General features: G+C 41.7%; 1 protein-coding gene across 1 annotated transcript; it reads left to right on the top strand.

The window, feature by feature from the left end:
• The first annotated feature begins 8483 nt into the window (after positions 1-8483).
• On the top strand, positions 8484-20764 carry TIMM17A (translocase of inner mitochondrial membrane 17A). The gene is made up of 6 exons (XM_012459488.2): positions 8484-8533; positions 9960-10059; positions 10190-10253; positions 15826-15954; positions 16907-17017; positions 19882-20764. The coding sequence occupies exons 1-6, from the start codon at positions 8508-8510 to the stop codon at positions 19965-19967; spliced, it is 516 nt and encodes a 171-aa protein (XP_012314911.1). The 5' UTR covers positions 8484-8507; the 3' UTR covers positions 19968-20764.
• Positions 20765-21089: the final 325 nt, after the last annotated feature.

The following is a 21089-nucleotide window of genomic DNA, read 5'->3' on the forward strand; positions in this document are numbered from 1 at the left end:
CCATCTTTTCTCTCATCTTTTTATCTTTTTCTTTCTCTCAACAGTAAACACCCTCTAAACACACACACACACACACACACACACACACGCACTTTCCCACCTGGTTCTCTTTCATTCATTCATTCATTCATTCAAGCATTTATTCAGATACTACTATTTATATATAGCACCCTGCCAGGCACTACAACCTTGTTATTACAACATTGTTATTCTCTCTCTCTCTCTCTCTCTCTCTTTTTTTTTTGAGATGGAGTCTCACTTTGTCTCCCAGGCTGTAGTGCAATGGCACGATCTTGGCTCACTGCAACCTCCATCTCCTGGGTTCAAGTAATTCTCCTGTCTCAGCCTCCTGAATAGCTGGGATTATAGGCACATGCCAGCATGCCCGGCTATTTTTTTTTTTTTTGAGATGGAGTTTCGCCCTTTTTGCCCAGTCTGGAGTGCAATGGTGCGTTCTCAGCTCACTGCAAGCTCTGCCTCCTGGGTTCAAGTGTTTCTCCTGCCTCAGCCTCGTGAGTAGCTGGGATTACAGTCATGTGCCACCACGCCCAGCTAATTTTGTATTTTTAGTAGAGATGGGGTTTCTCCATGTTGCTCAGGCTGGTCTTGAACTCCCAACCTCAGGTGATCTGCCTGCCTTGGCCTCCCAAAGTGCTGGGAGTACAGGTATGAGCCACTGCACCTGGCCTAATTTTTGTATTTTTAATAGAGACAGGGTTTCACCACGTTGGTCAGGCTGTTCTCAAACTCCTGACTTGTGATCCGCCCACCACGGCCTCCCAAAGTGCTGGGATTGCAGGCATGAGCCACCACACCCGGTCAACATTGTTATTCTCTTAAACATGTATAATTCAATAGGGTAAAAAACAATAACTACACTGTAAGGCAAAGTGAAGCAAGCTGGAGAGGTACAAGGAGCCTTATAGAGAGGTACGACTGTTACAAACCCAGTGGAAGACACATTCATTTTGTAGGGAGGAGTCAGGGCGGTCATATCAGAGGGCATAACAAAGGGTTTGAGCCACGCTGGGTGGGCTTTTAGTTAGGTATGTTGGGCGGACATGGCACTCCCTATGTCCATCCCCTCCCCCTGCACCCCTTTGAGTCAGCAGGCCTTCACTCTTAGTGTTGACCAGAAAAAAGCATCATCTTCTGGGGTCCCTGCCTCTGGGACCTCAGCCGACCTTTAGTCTCCTAGTCAGCTGAAAGCAAATCTTTTTCTAGTTTCTGAGGACTGTTTCTCAGGTTTTTTGCCAAAAATATTCACTGCTCCCTGAGGAGGAGTCAGGGCCTAAAAGCAAATCATTACCTTCAGCCCCAGGGTTAGGCCTGTACATCTGGTTTCAGTGGTTTTTTTTTTTCTTTTGGGCCCAGTGGTTTCTGCTCCAGGAAGATTCTTGAAAAATAAATCCAGAGAGAGATCCAAGATGGCTGATGATTAGCAGCTCGGGCACGTACCTCCCAGTGAAAGCGCAAAGAACGAGAGGACGCCACACTTTCAGACGAATATTTGTTGCTCATGGACCAGGAGATTCCCAGTGGAGGAGCCCCACGGGTCGCCAGGGCGACTCTTGTGGCCGGCGTGGTGGTTTTGCTGGTGTCTTAGCATGCCAGTTCTTGGTGCAGAGTCCGGAGATTCCCGGGCAGAAAAGCACCAGCAATCTTAACACCGCTGTTTTGGCCGGCTCAGTGGATTGCTCAGATTTCGGCGCAGGGAATCAACAAGTTGGACGTCAGAGACCCAGTTAGAAAGCCGGTAATTATAAAGACGACAGATGGACAAATATATAATGAAGGGAAGAAACCAGCGTAAAAAGGTAGAGAATACTCAAAATCAGAATGCCTCTCCCTCTACAGGGGATTGCAATTCCTCATCAGTAACGGAACAAGGCTTAATAGATTACACGTGTGTTCCAATAACAGAAGCAGGTTTCAAAACGTGGGTGATAAGAAACTTCTGTGAATTAAAAGAACTTGTTCTAACCCAATGCAAAGAAACTAAGAACCTTGAAAAAAGGTTTGACGAACTGTTAACGAGAATGGACAATTTAGAGAAGAATATAAGTGAATTGATGGAGCTGAAAAACACAACACGAGAACTTCGCGAAGCATGCACAAGTTTAAACAGTCGAATTGATCAAGCAGAAGGAAGGATATCAGAAGTCGAGGACCAGCTCAGTGAAATGAAACGAGAAGACAAGAATGCAGAAAAAAGGATGAAAAGGAATGAGCTAAGTCTCCAGGAAATATGGGACTATGTGAAAAGACCTAATTTACGTTTGATAGGTGTACCTGAATGTGATGAAGAGAATGAATCCAAGTTGGAAAATACTCTTCAGGATATCATTCAGGAAAATTTTCCCAACCTGGCAAGGCAGGGTAATATTCAACTCCAGGTAATACAGAGAACACCACAAAGATATTCTTCAAGAAGACCAACCCCAAGGCACATAATTGCCAGATTTATTAGGGTTGAAATGAAGGAGAAAATACTAAGGGCAGCCAGAGAGAAAGGTCAGGTTACCCATAAAGGGAAACCTATCAGACTTACAGCAGATCTCTCAGCAGAAACCCTACAAGCCAGAAAAGAGTGGGGACCAATATTTAACATCCTTAAAGAAAAGAACTTTCAACCCAGAATTTCCTATCCAGCCAAACTAAACTTTATGAGCGAAGGAAAAATTAAATCTTTTGCGAACAAACAAGTACTTAGAGAGTTCACCACCACCAGGCCTGCTTTACAAGAGCTTCTGAAAGAAGCACTATACATATAAAGGAACAACCAATATCAGCCTTTCCAAAAATATATCAAAAAGCAAAGAACTTTAACACAATAAAAAATTTACATCAACTAATGGGCAAAACAGCCAGCTAGCATCAAATGCCGGTATTAAACCTATATATATTTTAATTGGATAAAAAGCCAAAACCCATCGGTATGCTGCATCCGGGCCCATCTTACATGCAACAATACACAAAGACTCAGAGAGAAGGAGGAAGATTTACCAATCAAACAGAGAGTAAAAATAAACTAATAAACAAAAAGCAGGAGATGCAATTCTCGCCTCTGATAAAGTAGACTTTAAAGCAACAAAGAACAAAAGAGGCGAGGAATGACATTACATAATGGCAAAAGGATCAATGTAACAAGAAGAGCTAACGATTCTATAGATCAACGAGATAGAAAATTAACAAGGATATTCAGAACTTGAACTCAGACCCGGAACAAGTAAACTTAATAAACATTTATAGAACTCTCCACTTCAAATACACAAAACATACATTACCACCTCACACCTATTCCAAAGGTGACTATATAATTGGAAGTAAATCACTCCTCAGTAATCGCATAGCATTTCATAGGTTTAAATTAAATATTGGTTGGCTGTTTGTTTGTTATCTTCTTCCCTTATTCCTTCCTGACTACATCATTAAGTATAATTATCAGTATAAAAGAGCTTTTCAATACCCATTACTAAATTGCATTCTAGCCTGGGCAAGAAAGCAATACTCCCATTCTCTCTCCCTCTTTCTTTTCCTTCTCCCTCCTCCCCATTCTCTCTCTCTCTTTCTCTTCCTTTTTCCTCCTTCCTATTCTCTCTCAAAAAAAAAAAGAAAAATAAATCCATAGCTTTCAAATGTAAAGGGCAGGACTCATGCCTCCTAACCAAAGGTCTCTACACTTAAACCCCAGTATCTTCTCTGTGTCAGGCCTCCCAATTCCAAATCGCTGGCTCTTCTGACATGACTCAGTCAGAAGCTTTTGACTCCCTGGAGCCCCAAGGGCTCCCTGAGACTGCTCACAGACTCCAAAAGTCTTCCCTAGAAAGGCATCACGGCTGGAGCTGGAGGATTTGGGAACCCAGAGGCCAGGGAGTATAGCCACCTCCAGCCCCTACAATGAGAGGCCACTGCCCTACCCACTCTGTAGGGTTGTTCCAGCTCAGAATCCACTACCACCTGAGACAAGTCTATCCTGGATATCAGGGGACTCTGGCATGGTCTATTCCCCAGAGGAAAACAAGCACTGTTGTGGCTAGAGGGATGGGGAGGGAAAAGAAGGCGAAGAGGTCCAAAGCTCCAGTCAAAATATGTGGTGCAGGGTAGGGGGGAAGAGTGAGATCCAGAACCAATTTAGTGAATGCGTAGGTGGCTCTCAGTTGGGCTGAATGACCCCAGGAAAGTCACATTTTCAGGAATATAGGGTGGCAGTATAATATAGCAGATAAGACTACAGGCTCTAGAGTCAAATGACATTGGCTCAAATCTGAGATGTGTGACCTTAAGTAAGTTATTTAACCTCTCTGAGCCTTAGGAAATGGAAAATGAGGATATTATGAGTATCTACAAGCTGGGTGCAGTGGTGCATGCCTGGAATCCCAACTACTTGGGGTGCTGAGGCGGGAGGATTGTTTAAGCCCAGGAGTTTGAGTCCAGCCTAGGGAAAATAGTGAGACTCATCTCTTAAAAAAAAAAAAAAAAAAAAAAGCTGGGCGCGGTGGCTCATGGCCTGTAATCCCAGCACTGTGGGAGGCCCAGGCAGGTGGATCACCTGAGATTGGGAGATCAAGACCAGCCTGACCAAGATGGAGAAACCCCATCTCTACTAAAAATACAAAAAATTATCCGGGTGTGGTGGCGCATGCCTGTAATCCAGCTACTCAGGAGGCTGGGGCAGGAGACTCTCTTGAATCTGGGAGGCAGAGCTTGCAGTGAACCGAGATCATGCCACTGCACTCCAGCCTAGGCGACCCAGTGAAACTGTCTAAAAAAATAATAACAAAAAGTAAAATAAAATAAATCTAACAAAAACCCCTAATTCACAGAGTTATGGAATTATTGAGCATATTAAATAAGATAATGCATGCAAAATACTTAACAGCATGAGACACATTGTAAGCACTAACTAGTGCCTGCCGTAGACTTAAATTATGTAGATATATGTATGTGTATATACATGTAAAGATCAATAGATATGCTGACATACAATGACTATGGCAGGGACCTGAAAGAGACCACAGAAAAGAGAAGTTTTCATACTGGTTTTCTCCTTTTGCAGGGATGCTGACAGTTTCCCTAAAAGGCAGCAGACTTTACCTCTGGAAGCAAGACATTGGCCTGGTCCAACACTCCTGAAATCAGCAGAATCGGGCAGAGGAGAGCTCGAGACAGAACACAGGCCAGACTAATGTCTTCCTGAGAGGAAAGAGTGGGAGGGAAAAAGGGGGCAGCAGAGATGAGAGATTGCCTCCTTGTCTCTCCACCAATGTCACCTTTTAGCCAAACCCCTCTGTCCACCAAATCAGCCCCGGTCACAAACTAAAACCCTAAACCCAACAGGAGGCTGACTTATCCATGCCAATCTGAATTTCTCCAGGACTTAGACCTGGTGGGACTGTGGGTTTGGTGCCATGCACGTGACCTATGACCTGGTGCATGGAGTTCCTTAGGCCACAGCAGCCAGCTCAATCTACTGAGTACCTTGACCACATGGGGCTCTAGCAGCAGTCCTATCCTGAGCCCAGGACAGTAACTTTCAATAGACTATACACTGGTATGTTGAATCAGAAGTTCAAACTCCCCTCACCTTTATAGTGAGTCTTCTCTAAAGGACCTCCACTGCTTTCTTCTATTTATGCCTTTGTATCACATCAGTGAGGGCCACCACAGTCCCTCAGACTTCTTTAAGACTCACTAGAGGGAGATTAGAGTACCAACCCTTCTAATCCTTTTTCCTTTTCTTTTCATTTTTTTTTTTTTTGTTTGAGATGGAGTCTCACTCTGTCACCCAGGCCACAGTTCAGTGGCATGATCTTGGCTCACTGCAACCTCCGCCTCCCAGGTTCAGGCAATTCTTTGCCTCACCCTCCCAAGTAGCTGGGATTTCAGGCACGTGCCACCATGCCTGGCTAATTTTTGTATTTTTAGTAGAGACGAGGTTTCACCATCTTGGCCAGGCTGGTCTTGAACTCCTGACCTCGTGATTCAACCGCCTCAGCCTCCCAAAGTGCTGGGATTACAGGCGTGAGCCACCGCACCCGGCCCCTTCTAACCCTTTCAAAAACTTTCTTCACTTAGCACCCTGGAACCAAGTGGAAGTGAGTATTTTTGAGGAGACGTGACATCTTCCTTCTCTACCCAAAAAAGACTAAATCATGGGCCCTGCCGAGTCAAAAATGTTCTGTTATCTGTTGCAGTTAAAAGAGATCAAAGAGTGAGAAGTCTCTTTACTCAAAGTTTCTTTAGCCACTTGACCGGGGCTTCCCAGAGCAGTAAACTCCCTTCGGATAGGGACTGTTGGAATTAAATGAGCTGGGGAACCACAGCCTAGAAGCTGGACTTCAGCTTTGTAAACTCGGAAACTCATCATCACTGTGATGGTTAATTTGATATGTCAACTTGAGTGGACCATAGGGTGCTCAGATTAAATGTTGTTCTGGGTGTGTCCATGAGGATGTTTCCAGATGAGAATAGCATTTGAATTGGTAGACTCAGCAAAGTAGATTGCCCTACTCAGCGTAGTTGGGCATTGAAAAGGCCGAGGAAAGAATCTGCCCCTCTTTTCCTGCCTCACTGGTGAACTGGGATATCTCATTTCACCTTCTCCTGCCCTCATACTGGGATTTACATCATCAGCTCCCCTGGTTCTCAGGCCTTTGGACTTGGACTGAACTGCATCACTGACTTTCCTCCATCTCAGCTTGCAGACACAGATTATTGGACTTAACCTCCATAATCATGTGAGCCAACTACTCATCATAAATAAATATTTACTTATTAATTATATATGATACATATAGAGAGAAACAGAACCAAAAGGATATTTATGTATTTGCACACATAGGATATGTATACACATATATCCGCTTGGTTCTGTTTCTCTGGAAAACCCTGACTATTCCTGGTGATTTAGCCAAAATAACTTAACTCACAAGAGGCAGATACATAAGCCAGTATTAACTACCAAATGGAGAAGAACAGTTATAAACACAAGCCAGGGTATTCTCCACTATTTTGAAATCTATTCAGAAGCTAATTAAGAAGACGATTGTCTAATAAATTCAGAACAAGAATAAAGGGAGGTAGCTAGAGCTAAGGGATATTTTATCTAGGTCCTGGTGAGACCAGAAAGAATATCCTTGCCCCATGAGTGTGCAAATCTCTAGTTACTGAAATATTTATACCCACCAGGTCTGCAGTGCTGACTAAACATCAGATTCTTGCCCTCTGAATTCCTCCACGTGCCCTCTCCCACAACCTCTCTTCAGCCTGTACAATTAAATAGAGTTAACTATTCTTAATTACAGTCACATTCCAAACAAGTCTTCTCCAACTTACACACCCAAATCAGATGAGTAGTATGAACCATTCTCATACGAAAGACACATTTATTTAGTTCCATGGAGGGGTCAATTCATCTGCTTACTTCATTTCCAAGCTTTTGGAGAGACCTTCACTCCCTTTTGCAGTCTTCCGTTATTCATCAAGTCGACTTATCCATAAAATAAATATATACATGTTTTAAAGTCAATTACAAACATACAGAATGGAGAAGAGCACCTTTAACAGCCATCACATGATTGGGATTTTGTTGACAGTAAACTAAAAGCCCCATGGGTCCCCGTTTTCTTTCTTTCTTTTCTTTTTTTTTTGACAGGGTCTCACTCTATCGCTAGAGTACAGTGGCATGATCACAGCTCTTTGCAGGCTAGACCTCCTGGGCTCAAGCAATCTTCCCGCCTCAGTCTCTGGAATAGCCAGGGCTACAGGCACGTGCCACCATCCCCGGCCAGGTCCCCATAAGTCCCCTCTTCTCTGAGCCAAACATCTTCACACATTCTGGTGATCATTGGTGGAGAGGCCTGAAATCGAGGGCTCCAAATTGGTCATGGCTCTCCAGATGGCTCAAATAGTTCAATTTCACAAACATTTATTAAGCAGCTACTACATTCTAGGCACTGCGGTTATTATAAATCACTAAGACATTGTCTGCCCTAAAGGAGTTACGTGTATATGGTAATGGCTTCACAACACGTGACGAATAAGGTAGTATTAATTCACATTTGACAGCAAAAGTACCAAAAAAGAAAAAGAAAGAAAAGGAAAGAAAGAGAGAAAGAAAAAAGAAAGAAAAATAAAGGAAAGCAAGCAAGCAAAAGAAAGAAAGAAAAGAAAGAAAGAAAAAGAAGCGTATTTAGGAAGCATCGGGTTGATCTCGGGCCAAGGAACCTCTGGTAACTGGGTAGTGTGACTCCGTCACTGGTAGCTCTCCGCCCACACAGCCCGGACCCAGGGCCTTCGAGGACGTGGGCGGGGCCAGTCTCGCCACGCCGCGACCAATATCCCAACCACACGCTATCCACAGGAGTCCCGGCTCCCATTGGCTGCAGGGGGAAACGGTGAACCAATCCTCATACACCTTAAGGCCGTCCTCTTGGGATCACTTCCGCCTCTGGGGTCAGGCTCCGCCCAGCTTGCCCGGCATCACTCGCGGCGCTGGAGTCAAGATGGAGGAGTACGCGCGAGAGCCTTGGTGAGTCTCACCGCTGTCTTTGCATTTCTCTTTCCACCCCCTGCCCACTGCCCTCCTTCTCCCCTGTCCAGGCTTCCAAGTTGCAAGCCAGACTCAACCGCAGCCTCGTCGATTTGGGCCTGGTAATTGTGAGCAGTGCGGTCTTTCGTGGCCAGTCTTTTTCTTAGCCCTGTACCCACTACCTCCCTGACCGCTTGAGCCTCGCTCTCCCAACCCAGCACCCCTGTGACTTTGGGGTGGATGGTGAAGAGGTCCAGACTTGAGTTTGATAGAACCTTGGAACCTCCTCCCAACGCAGGGCGTAGTCGGTCTTGTGCGGGTCCAGTTAAAATCCCCTCTGTTCGCTGAGGTGACCTTGGGCGCGTCCCTCCGCCTCGCTTGCTCACTTCCTGCGTTGAGGAACTGAAGATAGGCGTTTGAGGGGGTTCCATTCTTGAGGTTTTACTTGTATCATGATATGAATCCGCAGAGTGAAGCATTTTAAATGAATGGAACATACATTTTAGCCAAGGGGTTTGGATAAGCTCCTTTAGGCTGTGGGGCCGGCCTTGTTTTCCTCCTTGGAATTCTTTCTGGGGATGGGCGGGGGGCAAAAATTACCTGGGAAATAGGAAGAGGTAATAGCATGTGTTCTCTGAAAAATCCATGGACAGAAATTCATTCTTTCATTCAGCGTTTATTGAGCATGAATAAACCACACACATAAATAATTATAAAACAATGTAATTGCTCTCACAAGTCTCAGGTTACCAGAGTTTAAAGTTTCTGGGGTCATAAGTAAAAAATCAAATCTTGATATTTTGGTTAATCATTTGTTTTATTGTGTAAGAGCAGGAACCAAGATGTCCTCAATTTGTCAAAATGCCCAGGACCTTGAATTATTACTCTGCTATCCTAGCCCTGTTGCCTGTTTTGTGTTTCCCTCTTCCCCAAATGGCATACAAAATACAAGTTTTAGGGTCTCCTGGCTCTTCAGACTTAACCTTCTTCAAAGCAGTTATCCCCATTCTGGATTGTGCTTAGATATGTAGGACTCAGCACACCGTAAATAGCTGTTTGATGTACTGTAATGACACAGGTTAGCAGAGGGTTAAAATATTTAACTATGTTGAGTTAAAGATCTTAGAAAAATAATGGGTTTTCATTTACTAAATTGTTAGGTATTCCCTTTGCTTTCTCTTAGTACACATGTCCTGAAAGAATATAATCAGTTACCTGGTTAGCTTTGTAGTCAAATCTGCTTTGATTTTCTGACTGGCCTGTTTGATTACAGCATTTCCTCAAGTCATTTTATAGGCCAAATATTTATTGATTGCAGCGGGTCCTGCAGTATAATCTGTTCCATCCCTTACTGCATTAGCAAAGAAGGTTTTATGATTTGTGAATGAGAAATATGGTAATCTTTTTTTTTTTGCCCCGTTCTTAGCCCATGGAGAATTGTGGATGACTGTGGTGGGGCCTTTACGATGGGTACCATTGGTGGAGGTATCTTTCAAGCAATCAAAGGTTTTCGCAATTCTCCAGTGGTAAGTGAGTGAATGGTCTTATTTTATCACCATTTGAAACTTGGGTTTGATGGTATTACTGGTGGGCCCATCAGTGGCTTAGAAATGTACTTCTAATATGTTTTTGGTTGCTTCCTTTGTTTTGTTATAGGGAGTAAACCACAGACTACGAGGGAGTTTGACAGCTATTAAAACCAGGGCTCCGCAGTTAGGAGGTGAGCAGAATTTTCCTTTTTACTGAACTATTTTTTTCTGTTTATTTGAAGATGGAGCTATTTTTTATTTTTAGATTACAACAATTAATGATTTTAGTTTGGTCTAATAGTTTGTCACAAACATATATCCCCATAGTTCTTTCTTGAAAAGTTAACCTGAATTTTATGATACCCATTTGAAAATCTTGTCTCTGTCCTTTAGATACTGAGTGATTTTTTTTTTCTTTCTCCAGAAGAAAGACAGTGTGTTTAAAGCTCAGGTTTGAGGCCAGGTGAGGTGGCTCACGCTTGTAATCCCAGCACTTTGGGAGGCCGAGGTGGGCGGATCACCTGAGGTTGGGAGTTCGAGACCAGCCTGACCAACATGGAGAAACCCAGTCTCTACTTAAAATGCAAAATTAGCTGGGTGTGGTGGCTCATGCCTGTAATCCCAGCTACCCTGGAGGCTGAGGCAGGAGAATCACTTGAACCCAGGAGGTGTAGGTTGCAGTGAGCCAAGATTGCACCATTGCACTCCAGCCTGGGTAATGAGTGAAACTCTGTCTCAAAAAAAAAAAGCTCAGGTTTGTGAGTCAGAAATGATAGCTTCTGAGGTAACATAAAACTGAAAAGAATATGATCTGAAGGATTGGGGTTTCATGCAGGAGAAACTGATCACGCTGATTGGGCTCTTCTCCAATGTTAGCTTTTGGACACTGTGCAGAAGTCATTGCAAAATTTGAAAAGATTCTATTCTTTGTACTTTGTAAACTTAGTTATTCAGAAACTGGGAAAAGGGAGGTGATGAAAAAATGTTTGTAGGTTATATTCCCTTACAAAGGTATAGTCAGGGCTGGGTGCGATGCCTCACACTTGTAATCCCAGCACTTTGGGAGTCTGAATTGGGCAGATAGCTTGATCTCAGGAGTTCAAGACCAACCTGGGGAACATGGCTGCCCATATCTCCAGAAAAATGCAAAAATTAGCCAGGCATTGGGGCATGTACCTGTGGTCTCAGCTACTAGGGAAGCTGATGTGGATGGATCACTTAGCCCAAAGGTTGAGGCTGCAGTGAGATTGCGCCACTGCACTCCATCCGGGGTGACAGAGTGAGACCCTGTCTCAAACAACAACAAAAACAAACAACACAAGGATATAGATTGGAGAGATTGTATATACGACATGAGAAAGACTTAATATTTCAGTCATTCCTTAGAAGTTTTGGGCATCAAAATAATCTTCTCTTTGTTTTTCTTGAGAAGTTAGTAGCTAATAACTACCATTTATTGAGTGCTTAGCATTTGCCGAGCACTCTGCTAAGTGTTTTACGGTGTTATTTTATTTAACTCTTACAATAATGAAGAAATTAGTACTATTATTATCTCCCATTTTCCAGATGAGGAAATTTAGGCCCTGAGGGTTGAGGTAATGTATCTTTTTCATTTTTTCCCTCTGTCATAATTATCTACCCTGGCAAGTAATTAGTAACTAGTTTTTCTTTGTTTTAGTGTTGGTGTTGTTCAAGAATGATAAGTGGTATTAAAGTCCACACCAAACCCTGAACCTATGGTATGTGCAAAAGCCATATAGGTTTTTGCTTGTTTTTTTTTTTTTTTGAGAGGCTGCTTCTATCATCTTATACCTTTTCAGTGAGTTAAATGCCATCAGGTAACTGTCACTGCCAAAAGAAGTCTTTGGAGACATAACAACTAAATGATTAGCCAGGTGTGGTGGTACATGCCTATAGTCCCAGCTACTTGGGAGGTTGAGGCAGGAGAACCACTTCCACTTCGGAGGCGGAGGTTGCAGTGAGCCGAGATTGTGCCACTGCACTCCAGCCTGGGTGACAGAGCAAGAATCCGTCTCCAAAAAATAAAATAAAAAAATAAATGTAATGTACTGTGGAACAGAAAAAGGACATTTAAAAACTAAGGAAATCTGAATTAAGTATGGACTAATTAATAGTAATGGGTCAGCTGGGCACGGTGTCTCACACCTATAATCTCAGCACTTTGGGAGGCCGAGGTGGGTGGATTACCTAAGGTCAGGAGCTGAAGACCAGCCTGGCCAACATGATGAAACCCTGTCTCTACTAAAAATACAAAAATTAGCTGTGTGTGGTGGTGAGTGCCTGTAATCCCAGCTACTTGGGAGGCTGAGGTAGAAGAATCACTTGAACCTGAGAGGTGGAGGTTGCAGTGAGCTGAGATAGTGCCATTGCACTCTAGCCTGAGTGACAGAGCAAGACTCTGTGTCAATATTGGACCGTTAGTTGTGGCAAATGGTCCATGCTAATGTAGATGTTGGTAATAGGGGAAACTGTGAGAGTTTTCTTTTTTTAAAAAAGTAGGGTGAAATAGAGGAAGAGTGAGTGGTGTTATGAGTGAATCAGAGTTATCCATTTCAAATCCTTGAGGTTAGCTTTTTGTAGGAAACTATGGAGAATTTTTCATGGTATTTTAATTTCATGATGTTTTTATTAACTTAGTGAGCATTTACTAAGGCACTCAAATCAAGGTGCAGGGACAGTTCTGAAAGATCTTATTTTTTCTTATTTTTTTATTTTTTATTTTTTGAGAGGGTTGCCCAGGCTGGAGTGCAATGGCATGATCTTGGCTCACTGCAACCTTCACCTCCAGTGTTCAAGTGATTCTCCCACCTCAGCCTCCTGAGTAGCTGGGATTACAGGTGCATGCCACCACAGCCCGGATAATTTTTGTACTTTTGGTAGAGTCAGGGTTTCACCATATTGGTCAGATTGGTCTCAAACTCCTGACTTCAGGTGATCTGCTTACCTTAGCCTCCCAAAGTGCTAGGATTACAGACATGAGCTACCACGCCCAGCCTTAGGTCTTATATTTTCATAGGAAAATTCAGATATGATTTTGACATGTCCCTGTTATTCTTTCAGTACTTTCTTGCATTTTTGAAGAAGACATTTCAGGCTCATCTTGTACTTTTCCTGCCCTAGCCGTGGGCAGGGCAGCTTTTCCTGTCATAGCCATTTCTCCAAAGAGCCCAGTTCCTTTTAGTTGAGACTGGCATTTAGGGCCAGGAGTGGTGGCTCACACCTGTAATCCCAGCAGTTTGGGAGGCCAAGGCAAGAGGATGGCTTGAGCCCAGGAGTTCAAGACCAGCCTTGGAACTTAGAGAGAACTCCTCTCTACAAAACAAAATTTAAAGAAAAGGAAAAGGAAAAAAAAAGAAGAATGGTATGCAATCTGTATTTCTCTAAATCTATACATATTAAAAATCACGAGTTTGCATTGATACCTCGTATTTCCAATTCAGCCCCACAGGATTCATTTATTTTTTTTCTCCAGGAGGCATTGAAGAATCAGTTTTCTTCCCTTTCATATATATACCTGCCTTCTTAACCTGCTTGGTCTGTGGTACCCCACAACATGCTGCCGTTCGTCAGGGTATGCTCTGACACTCCATGCCGGGCTGCCTTCCTTGTGAATCTCTCCCTTGCTTAGGCTCTAAAACCTTATTCTAGGCAGCCCAGGTGTGTAGACATTCACCTCATCTGGCTCTGGCTCCTCACACCAGGCTACCCTTTATGGATCTCCTCCTCACCTTGCTTAGACTCAAACTCTCCATTCTCATCAGTCAAAACTTACTCTGGCAATGATGCTCAAGGGATGGGGAGATTTCAGGCTCTCGTGAGGATATGGGAGAGTCTTGTCAGAAAAATTTAGTGAGGTAATTCTAATATACGTAGACATTATAGCTCTCTCCCAGGGCATAGAATTACTGAGTTAGAAGAAATAGCTGTTGTTGTTGTTTTTACATAGTATGTGATGTCTAATATTGGACTAAACATGAGGATGCTTATGCTATACTTTCACTGGTACTATCCACTAGATTTAATTGATAATGTGAGAATTGGAAAAAGATCCTGGAGATGCTCTGGTTCAGACATTTGGTGGAACTCAGTTTATTGCTCTAACACATGTTACCTCCTACCCTGAGATTTCAGAGGGTAAAGATTAAAGTGACTAGAGCTGTTTTGTGCAGCTTTTTTTTCTTTTCTTTTCTTTTTTTGCTTAATCAAGTGAGGCAGTGAGAATGGAGACAACAAAGAAAGGACCAGCCACTTTTTTCTTTAATCTTATTAAATATAATAACTTTTTATATGATGCAAGTCTTATGTATTTGTTTTAGACTTGGGAAATATAGAAGAACACAATGAAATAAAATCATCTGTTATGTCATCCAGAAATGCTGACAATTAAAATCGTAGTGTTGTCTTTTTAGATTTTATTTATATTTATGTATGTATGTGTGTGGGTCTTTGTTTCTCTCTTTTGCAATATTTTTGTATTTAGGCAGAGTTTAAGCACAAAGTAATCTGCTGATTTAAGGTTTTTGTTTTTTTTTTTTTTTTTGAGATAGAGTCTCAGTCTGTTGCCAGGTTGGAGTGCAGTAGTGCAATCTCCACTCACTGCAACCTCCACCTCCTGGGTTCAAGCGATTCTCTTGCCTCAGCCTCCTAAGTAGCTGGGACTACAGGCGTGCACCACCACGCCCAGCTAATTTTTGTATTTTTAGTAGAGATGGGGTTTCACTGTGTTGGCCAGGATGGTCTTGATCTCTTGACCTCATGATCTGCTCACCTCAGCCTCCCAAAGTGCTGGGATTGCAGGTGTGAGCCACCGTGCCCAGTGAAGGTCATTTTAAATTCATGCCTCAGGAATAAAAGATGGAAGGACAATTTCCATCCCTTTGATGTTCCATAATTCTAGCTATTTATATCATTCATTTGCCACTTAAGCATGTATTGGCTTACACCTGTAATACATTCCAGAATAGCTGGATTTCTTTTGTTTTCCCATACGTGATTTTCATAGAGTAGATGCTCAATGACATATAATGAAGAAAGGCCAAAAATAGAGGTAAGTAAAGTTATGAAAGAAAAGGAGAAGGAAAGAGGAAGCAGAGTAATTTGGTTTTGTTTATTGGTGCTTAACCCAGAGATATGGTGTTCTGGAAAGGTGATTTGCTTGTTTTCACACATATGCATCTTGACTCTTTTAGGCTTGGCTTATTTCTGTTTTCTTTTTTTTTTTTTTTTTGAGTTGGAGTCTCACTCTTGTTGCCCAGGCTGGAGTGCAGTGGCATGATCTCGGCTCACTGCAACCTCTGCCTCCTGGGTTCAAGCAATTCTTCTGCCTCAGTATCTGGGATTACAGGTGCCCACCACCATGCCTGGCTAATTTTTGTATTTTTAGTAGAAACAGGGTTTTGCCATGTTGGCCAGGTTGGTCTCAAACTCCTGACCTCAGGTGATCCACCCACCTCAGCCTCCCAAAGTGCTGGATTGCAGGCATGAGCCACTGCGCCCGGCCAGCTTATTTCTTTTAGCCTTTGGGCCATTGCTAATTTTCCAGCTGATGGAATACAATCCAAGCTTTATCCAAAAGAAGTATTCTGACTCTTGTTCAGTGTTTATTCAAACTTGTGTTTGCATGTATTTGTTTGGACTATAAGAGTTTTGAGAATATAGTGAGTGTTGTTTTTGAGTATAATATTTTAAATAGAAGGTGAAATTTAAATTAGTATTTGCTTGTTTCTTTTTACAATAAAATAGGTAGCTTTGCAGTTTGGGGAGGCCTGTTTTCCATGATTGACTGTAGTATGGTTCAAGTTAGAGGAAAGGAAGATCCCTGGAACTCCATCACAAGTGGTGCCTTAACGGGAGCCATACTGGCAGCAAGAAGTAAGTAGTCATTAGACACACTAGTAGAAGCCACATTTTTTGGAAAACCTCATCTACTTTAATTGAATGACATCTGTAATATATAAAACAGCATTGACCAGGCACAGTGGCTCATGCCTATAATCCCATCACTTTGGGCAGCTGAGGCAGGTAGATTGCTTGAGCCCAGGAGTTTGAGATCAGCCTGGGCAACATAGGGAGATCTGGTCTCTACAAAAGAAATTTTAAGTAGCTGGGTGTGTTGGTGCATGCCTATAGTCCCAGCTACTCTGGAGGCCGAGGCAAGAGGATCACTTGAGCCTGGGTGGTCAGGGTTATGGTGATTTGGGGAAAAAGCAAGGGGCTCTATTTATTTGGAATATTTGAGAATGAGAGGGCATGGAATTCTAAGCCATATATTACAGTGGTTGAGAGCACTTCAGGTCCCGGTTCTGCCATTTATTAGCTGTATGACTGGGCAGTTTACCAAACTTTTTATACTATAATTTCTTCACCAGTAATCTGGAGTTAATTAATAATTATACCTGCCACATAGAGTTGTTATGACTAAGAAACTTAGAACCATCTTCTGAATCCTTGGGACAGAGAGCAAAACAGAATTTCTTTGAGCTTAGTGGTTTAGACCAAGGAGTTTGCAAACTATTTCTGTAAAAGGCCAGATAGTGAATATTTTAGGCTTTGTAGGCCGTGTGGTCTTGGTCACAGCTACCTAACTCTGCTGTCATAGCATGAAAGCAGCCATGGATAATACATAAACAAAAGAGTATAGCTATGTTCCAGTAAAACTTGATTTACAAAAATAGGCAGTGGGTGGCTGTAGTTTACTGACTCTAGGTCTTAGGCAGTGAGAGAGAGTTAGGGGAAACATGTAGCCATATGGACAGTTCTCTTCTTTACAGTAGACTAAATTTCTGTAAAAAAAAAAAAATCTCTTTGTTATTAATGTCTTCAGATGGACCAGTGGCCATGGTTGGGTCAGCTGCAATGGGTGGTATTCTCCTAGCTTTAATTGAAGGAGCTGGTATCTTGTTGACAAGATTTGCCTCTGCACAGTTTCCCAATGGTGAGTATTCTTTTTGCTTAAAACCATAGCACAAATGTTTTGGAATGGTTTTCTGATGTTAAGAAAGAACATACTTTGTCTGCTAAAATGTGTGGTATGTGTTAATATGCTGTGGTTCATGAGGACTGTGATAATAGGTAAAAAATGAACATGTTATGTTTAGCCACAATAACAAGTTTTTTGTGTAAATAATTTGCTGTTCATCTTTATAGTACTTAGGTTTTATCAGTGCTTATATATTGTAAGAAATATCTGATCATTTTAAAGAGGCTTGAAAAATGGTTCTATAGATGTGTAACAATAATGATAGTCAATTGACAACTTAGTATTGTACATCTGCATGCCAGACACTGTTTTAGATAATGAACAGGACAGTCCCTGCCCTCAAGGACTTACATTCTGGTAAGGGAAGACAGACTAACACATTAACAAATAAATTAGCTTATTTTAGATAGTGTTGCTTGTTTTGAAGAAGAGAGTAGTGGAAAGTGACTTATATTTGGGAAGGGCACTTTAGGGTTCACTGGGGAAGTACCTTTAAGAATTTGTTGGTGTAATTTGTTGCCTGTTGTTCCTACTGTCTGATGCAGAGAGCAAACAAAAAACTTCTGTCAAGATGGTACATTCCTGTAGTCCCAGCTACTCAGGAGGCTACTCAGTTGAACCCAGGAGTTCAAGTCTAGCCTGGGCAACAGAGCAAGACCCCATCTCTTAAAAAAAACTTCAGTGTCTAAACAAAAATATCCTTGACAGTGGAAGGATGGAGAAAGATTGTGAGGTGGCCAGGCACAGTGGCTTACGCCTGTAATCCTAGCACTTTGGGAGGCTGAGTCAGGCGGATCACTTGAGGTCAGGAGTTTGAGAGCAGCCTGGCCAACATGGTGAAACCCTGTCTTTACTAAAAATACAAAAATTAGCCGAGCATGGTGGCACATGCCTGTAATCCCAGCTCCTTGGGAAGCTGAGACACAAGAATCACTTTAACCAGGGAGGTGGAGGTTGCAGTGAGCTGAGATTAGACCATTGCACTCTAGCCTGGGCAACAGAGCAAGACTTCGTCTCAAAAAAATAAAAAAGATAATGTAGTGAAAATTTAACCTGGCATTTTGGAAGGAAATATGTAGAATAGTGAGACGTGTTGAAAATTATTTTTGGAGCTTGGAAAAGATTGAGCATTAGGAATAGATCATAATTCCCAATTTGCTTTGATTTCCCTGAGGCACCTAGCAAGAGATTCAGTATCTTTTTGGCACAATTTTCCAAGTGCACTACTCATTAGATGCCAGTGAGGTGATCTAGATGACCTTGCAGACCCTCTCACCTTCTGTTTGTTTTTCATTCCTTACTTCTGAGTTAACACTGTTGTGATGGTCATTTTCCAATTTTTCTTTGACCACTTCAGTGTGAAAGACTACATAAAACATCAAAAGAGTTTCATATTTCTAGAAATTCAGAAATGGATATAGCAAAAACTTAAATAGTTACATTGCCTTATAGAAGTTAGCCTTGAGTACTTTGTTTTCAGCTTTTTTCCTCAGAGGGAATCTCCTTATTTTATTTTATTTATTTTAATTTTTTTTTTGAAACAGAGTCTCTGTGGCCCAGGCTAGAGTGCAGTGGTGTGATCTCGGCTCACTGCAGCCTGGACCTCCTGGGCTCAGGCGATCCTCCCACCTCAGCCTCTTGAGCAGCTGGGACTATAGGTGTGCAGCACCACACCCGGCTAATTTTTGTATTTTTTGTAGAGACGAGGTCTCTGTTCAGGCTGATCCTGAACTCCTGGGCTCAAGAGATCCTCCTGCCTCGGCCTCCCAAAGTGTTGGGATTACAGTTGTGAGCCACTGCACCCAGCTGGAATCTCCTTTTGAGTAATTAAAACTCCACATTTATATAGAAGCAGCCTAAAGAGGTGTATTTATTTTTAGACAGGAGATGTGTTTTTGAAATCTGTGTCGGGGGGAAATCTTTGAAAAGTTAATTATATTTTTCCAATGAACTTACATGAAAAAGCTTTTAAAACAGTGGGAAAAGATAGAACTGTATTTAAATGGTAACAGTGGTTTTCTCCAGCTTATTTTTTTTACCTAGTATCTTCTCAATTCTTCTGTAATTAACAGATAACTGCATTTATAGTGAAGTAAAAATATGTGAATGAAGCATTTTGAAAGCTTCAGAGAATTCTACCACTGCCCTTTCTCTCTTCCTTCCAGACGTTTTTTAGTCTACTTCAGTTTTTCTTAAAGGAGAAAAGAGTGATTCATCCCCTAAAAGTCTTTTTTTTTTTTTAAGCCACTTTGTTTTTCTCAGTTCACAGGCTCTCCTATCCTTTGGAAATGAAAACTGCAAGACTTTGTTCTACAGCAAGCTGGGGAGGGGTGGGGGGATCTTCTCATTTTAGATCTCTTTCCCTACTTAATTGGTTATATAAATTGGATTACCAAGGTCTCTTAAAACATGACTAAGATACTTACATTTTGTGAAAATAATTTTAAATAGCTACTGAAAAATATGACAAGAAGTGGGAGAAACTCTTCCAATCTTGATATATGGCAGCTTGTTACAGCAATTGCTTTAAAAACTTGAATTTTGCTTCTTGCTAAAATTAGTCCGTCTGACATAGCGTTTGAGAGCTGCTCATTCTGGAGCATAACAAGCCAGTCTGTCATATGTTATACCAAATTTGAAGGTTCTCCAGTACTCTTATGGGAATTAGGCAGATCTATAAAGAAATTAGGGGTATAGCTTTAATTTAGCACATTTTTTTTAGTTGATTGATTTTATTTACTTTCTATAGAGACTTGTTCTTTTTAATTATATAATATTCAGGTGATTTTTTAAAAATCCTTTTTATTTGTCACTTGCAGGTCCTCAATTTGCGGAAGACCCCTCCCAGTTGCCTTCAACTCAATTACCTTCCTCACCTTTTGGAGACTATCGACAATATCAGTAGGACTTCTTTCCTAGGATTTCTTTAACAGAATGAGTTGTAGTTTGAGAAGGATTTCAGAAGATCAAGTTACAGTCCGTTTTTAAAACCATGGGACAGCTATGGCCAAAAGGCTATAAAGAGACATTTAGCACTTTTTTCTATTTAAAGGAACAAGGGGGAAAGGGGTGCTAAAAGATAATGCATTTATTTATTCACACTTGAATTGCATTTGTGATAAAAATAAATGTCTAAATCATTAAAGGAAAATACAGTAAGTGCTTGAAAGGTGAAGGACCAAAGCGCCAAAAAACAGTGAAATAGATTTTCATCTCCTTAGGGACTTCTCTGCCTGGTTTTGTGTGTTCTGTTATTCAAACAATAAAATGCTGGAACTTATTCTTTCTTTTAAGATAAGTTGTAGGCTTGGACGTTTCATGCTTATATACTTCAAATAATGCATGTTTTATAGTTAGTCCTTCATCTCACTTGAAGTGACTTATGTGTGAGAATTATGCAGAGTCAACAAGGATCATTTCACAGTGAAATGCTTTTTGGATTGAAGGATATGGTAAAATATTTATACTTTACTTTGAAAGTAAAATACACTATGTCTTGGTTTTGAGGATACTGGATACAAAACTCTCTTACGTTTAGGGCTTCTGAGTCTTAATTCCTGATCATCAGAAATTTCGCCGGAAACAACTTGCTTCCAATATACCCAGTTCTATATGAAGAATTTGTGAAGAGTGTTACTGGCACTGAAAGAGTTGGGAGTTTCTTGTATGCTTGAAAATAAAATACGTACTGTTTTGAATGTGTTCCAAGTCGTCTGAAGCTGATCTTCATAAAGGATATATTTAGGGGTCTGGCTGGGCCTGGAAAATGGACGAGCACTTCAGAACAGGCCATTTTCCTGATAATATTGGAAGTGACATGTGGCCTTATAGGAGGCATGATGTTAGTTAATTCCACATTTGCCTGCATCTGTGGGAAGTGGAGAACAAATCCATGTGGGTACTGTAAACAGTTTATCTTTTGTCCCACTGCCGTACATATGGTAGGCATTTAATTGCTGATTGTGTTTGGGTATTTGGGCTTTTTTTACTGTGGTAAAATATACAAAAAATATTTATGAACTGTTGG

Source organism: Aotus nancymaae, unplaced genomic scaffold (genome assembly GCF_030222135.1).
Source record: "Aotus nancymaae isolate 86718 unplaced genomic scaffold, 86718_ANA_hifiasm-v0.15.2.pri h1tg000039l, whole genome shotgun sequence".
Classification (NCBI taxonomy): domain Eukaryota; kingdom Metazoa; phylum Chordata; class Mammalia; order Primates; family Aotidae; genus Aotus; species Aotus nancymaae.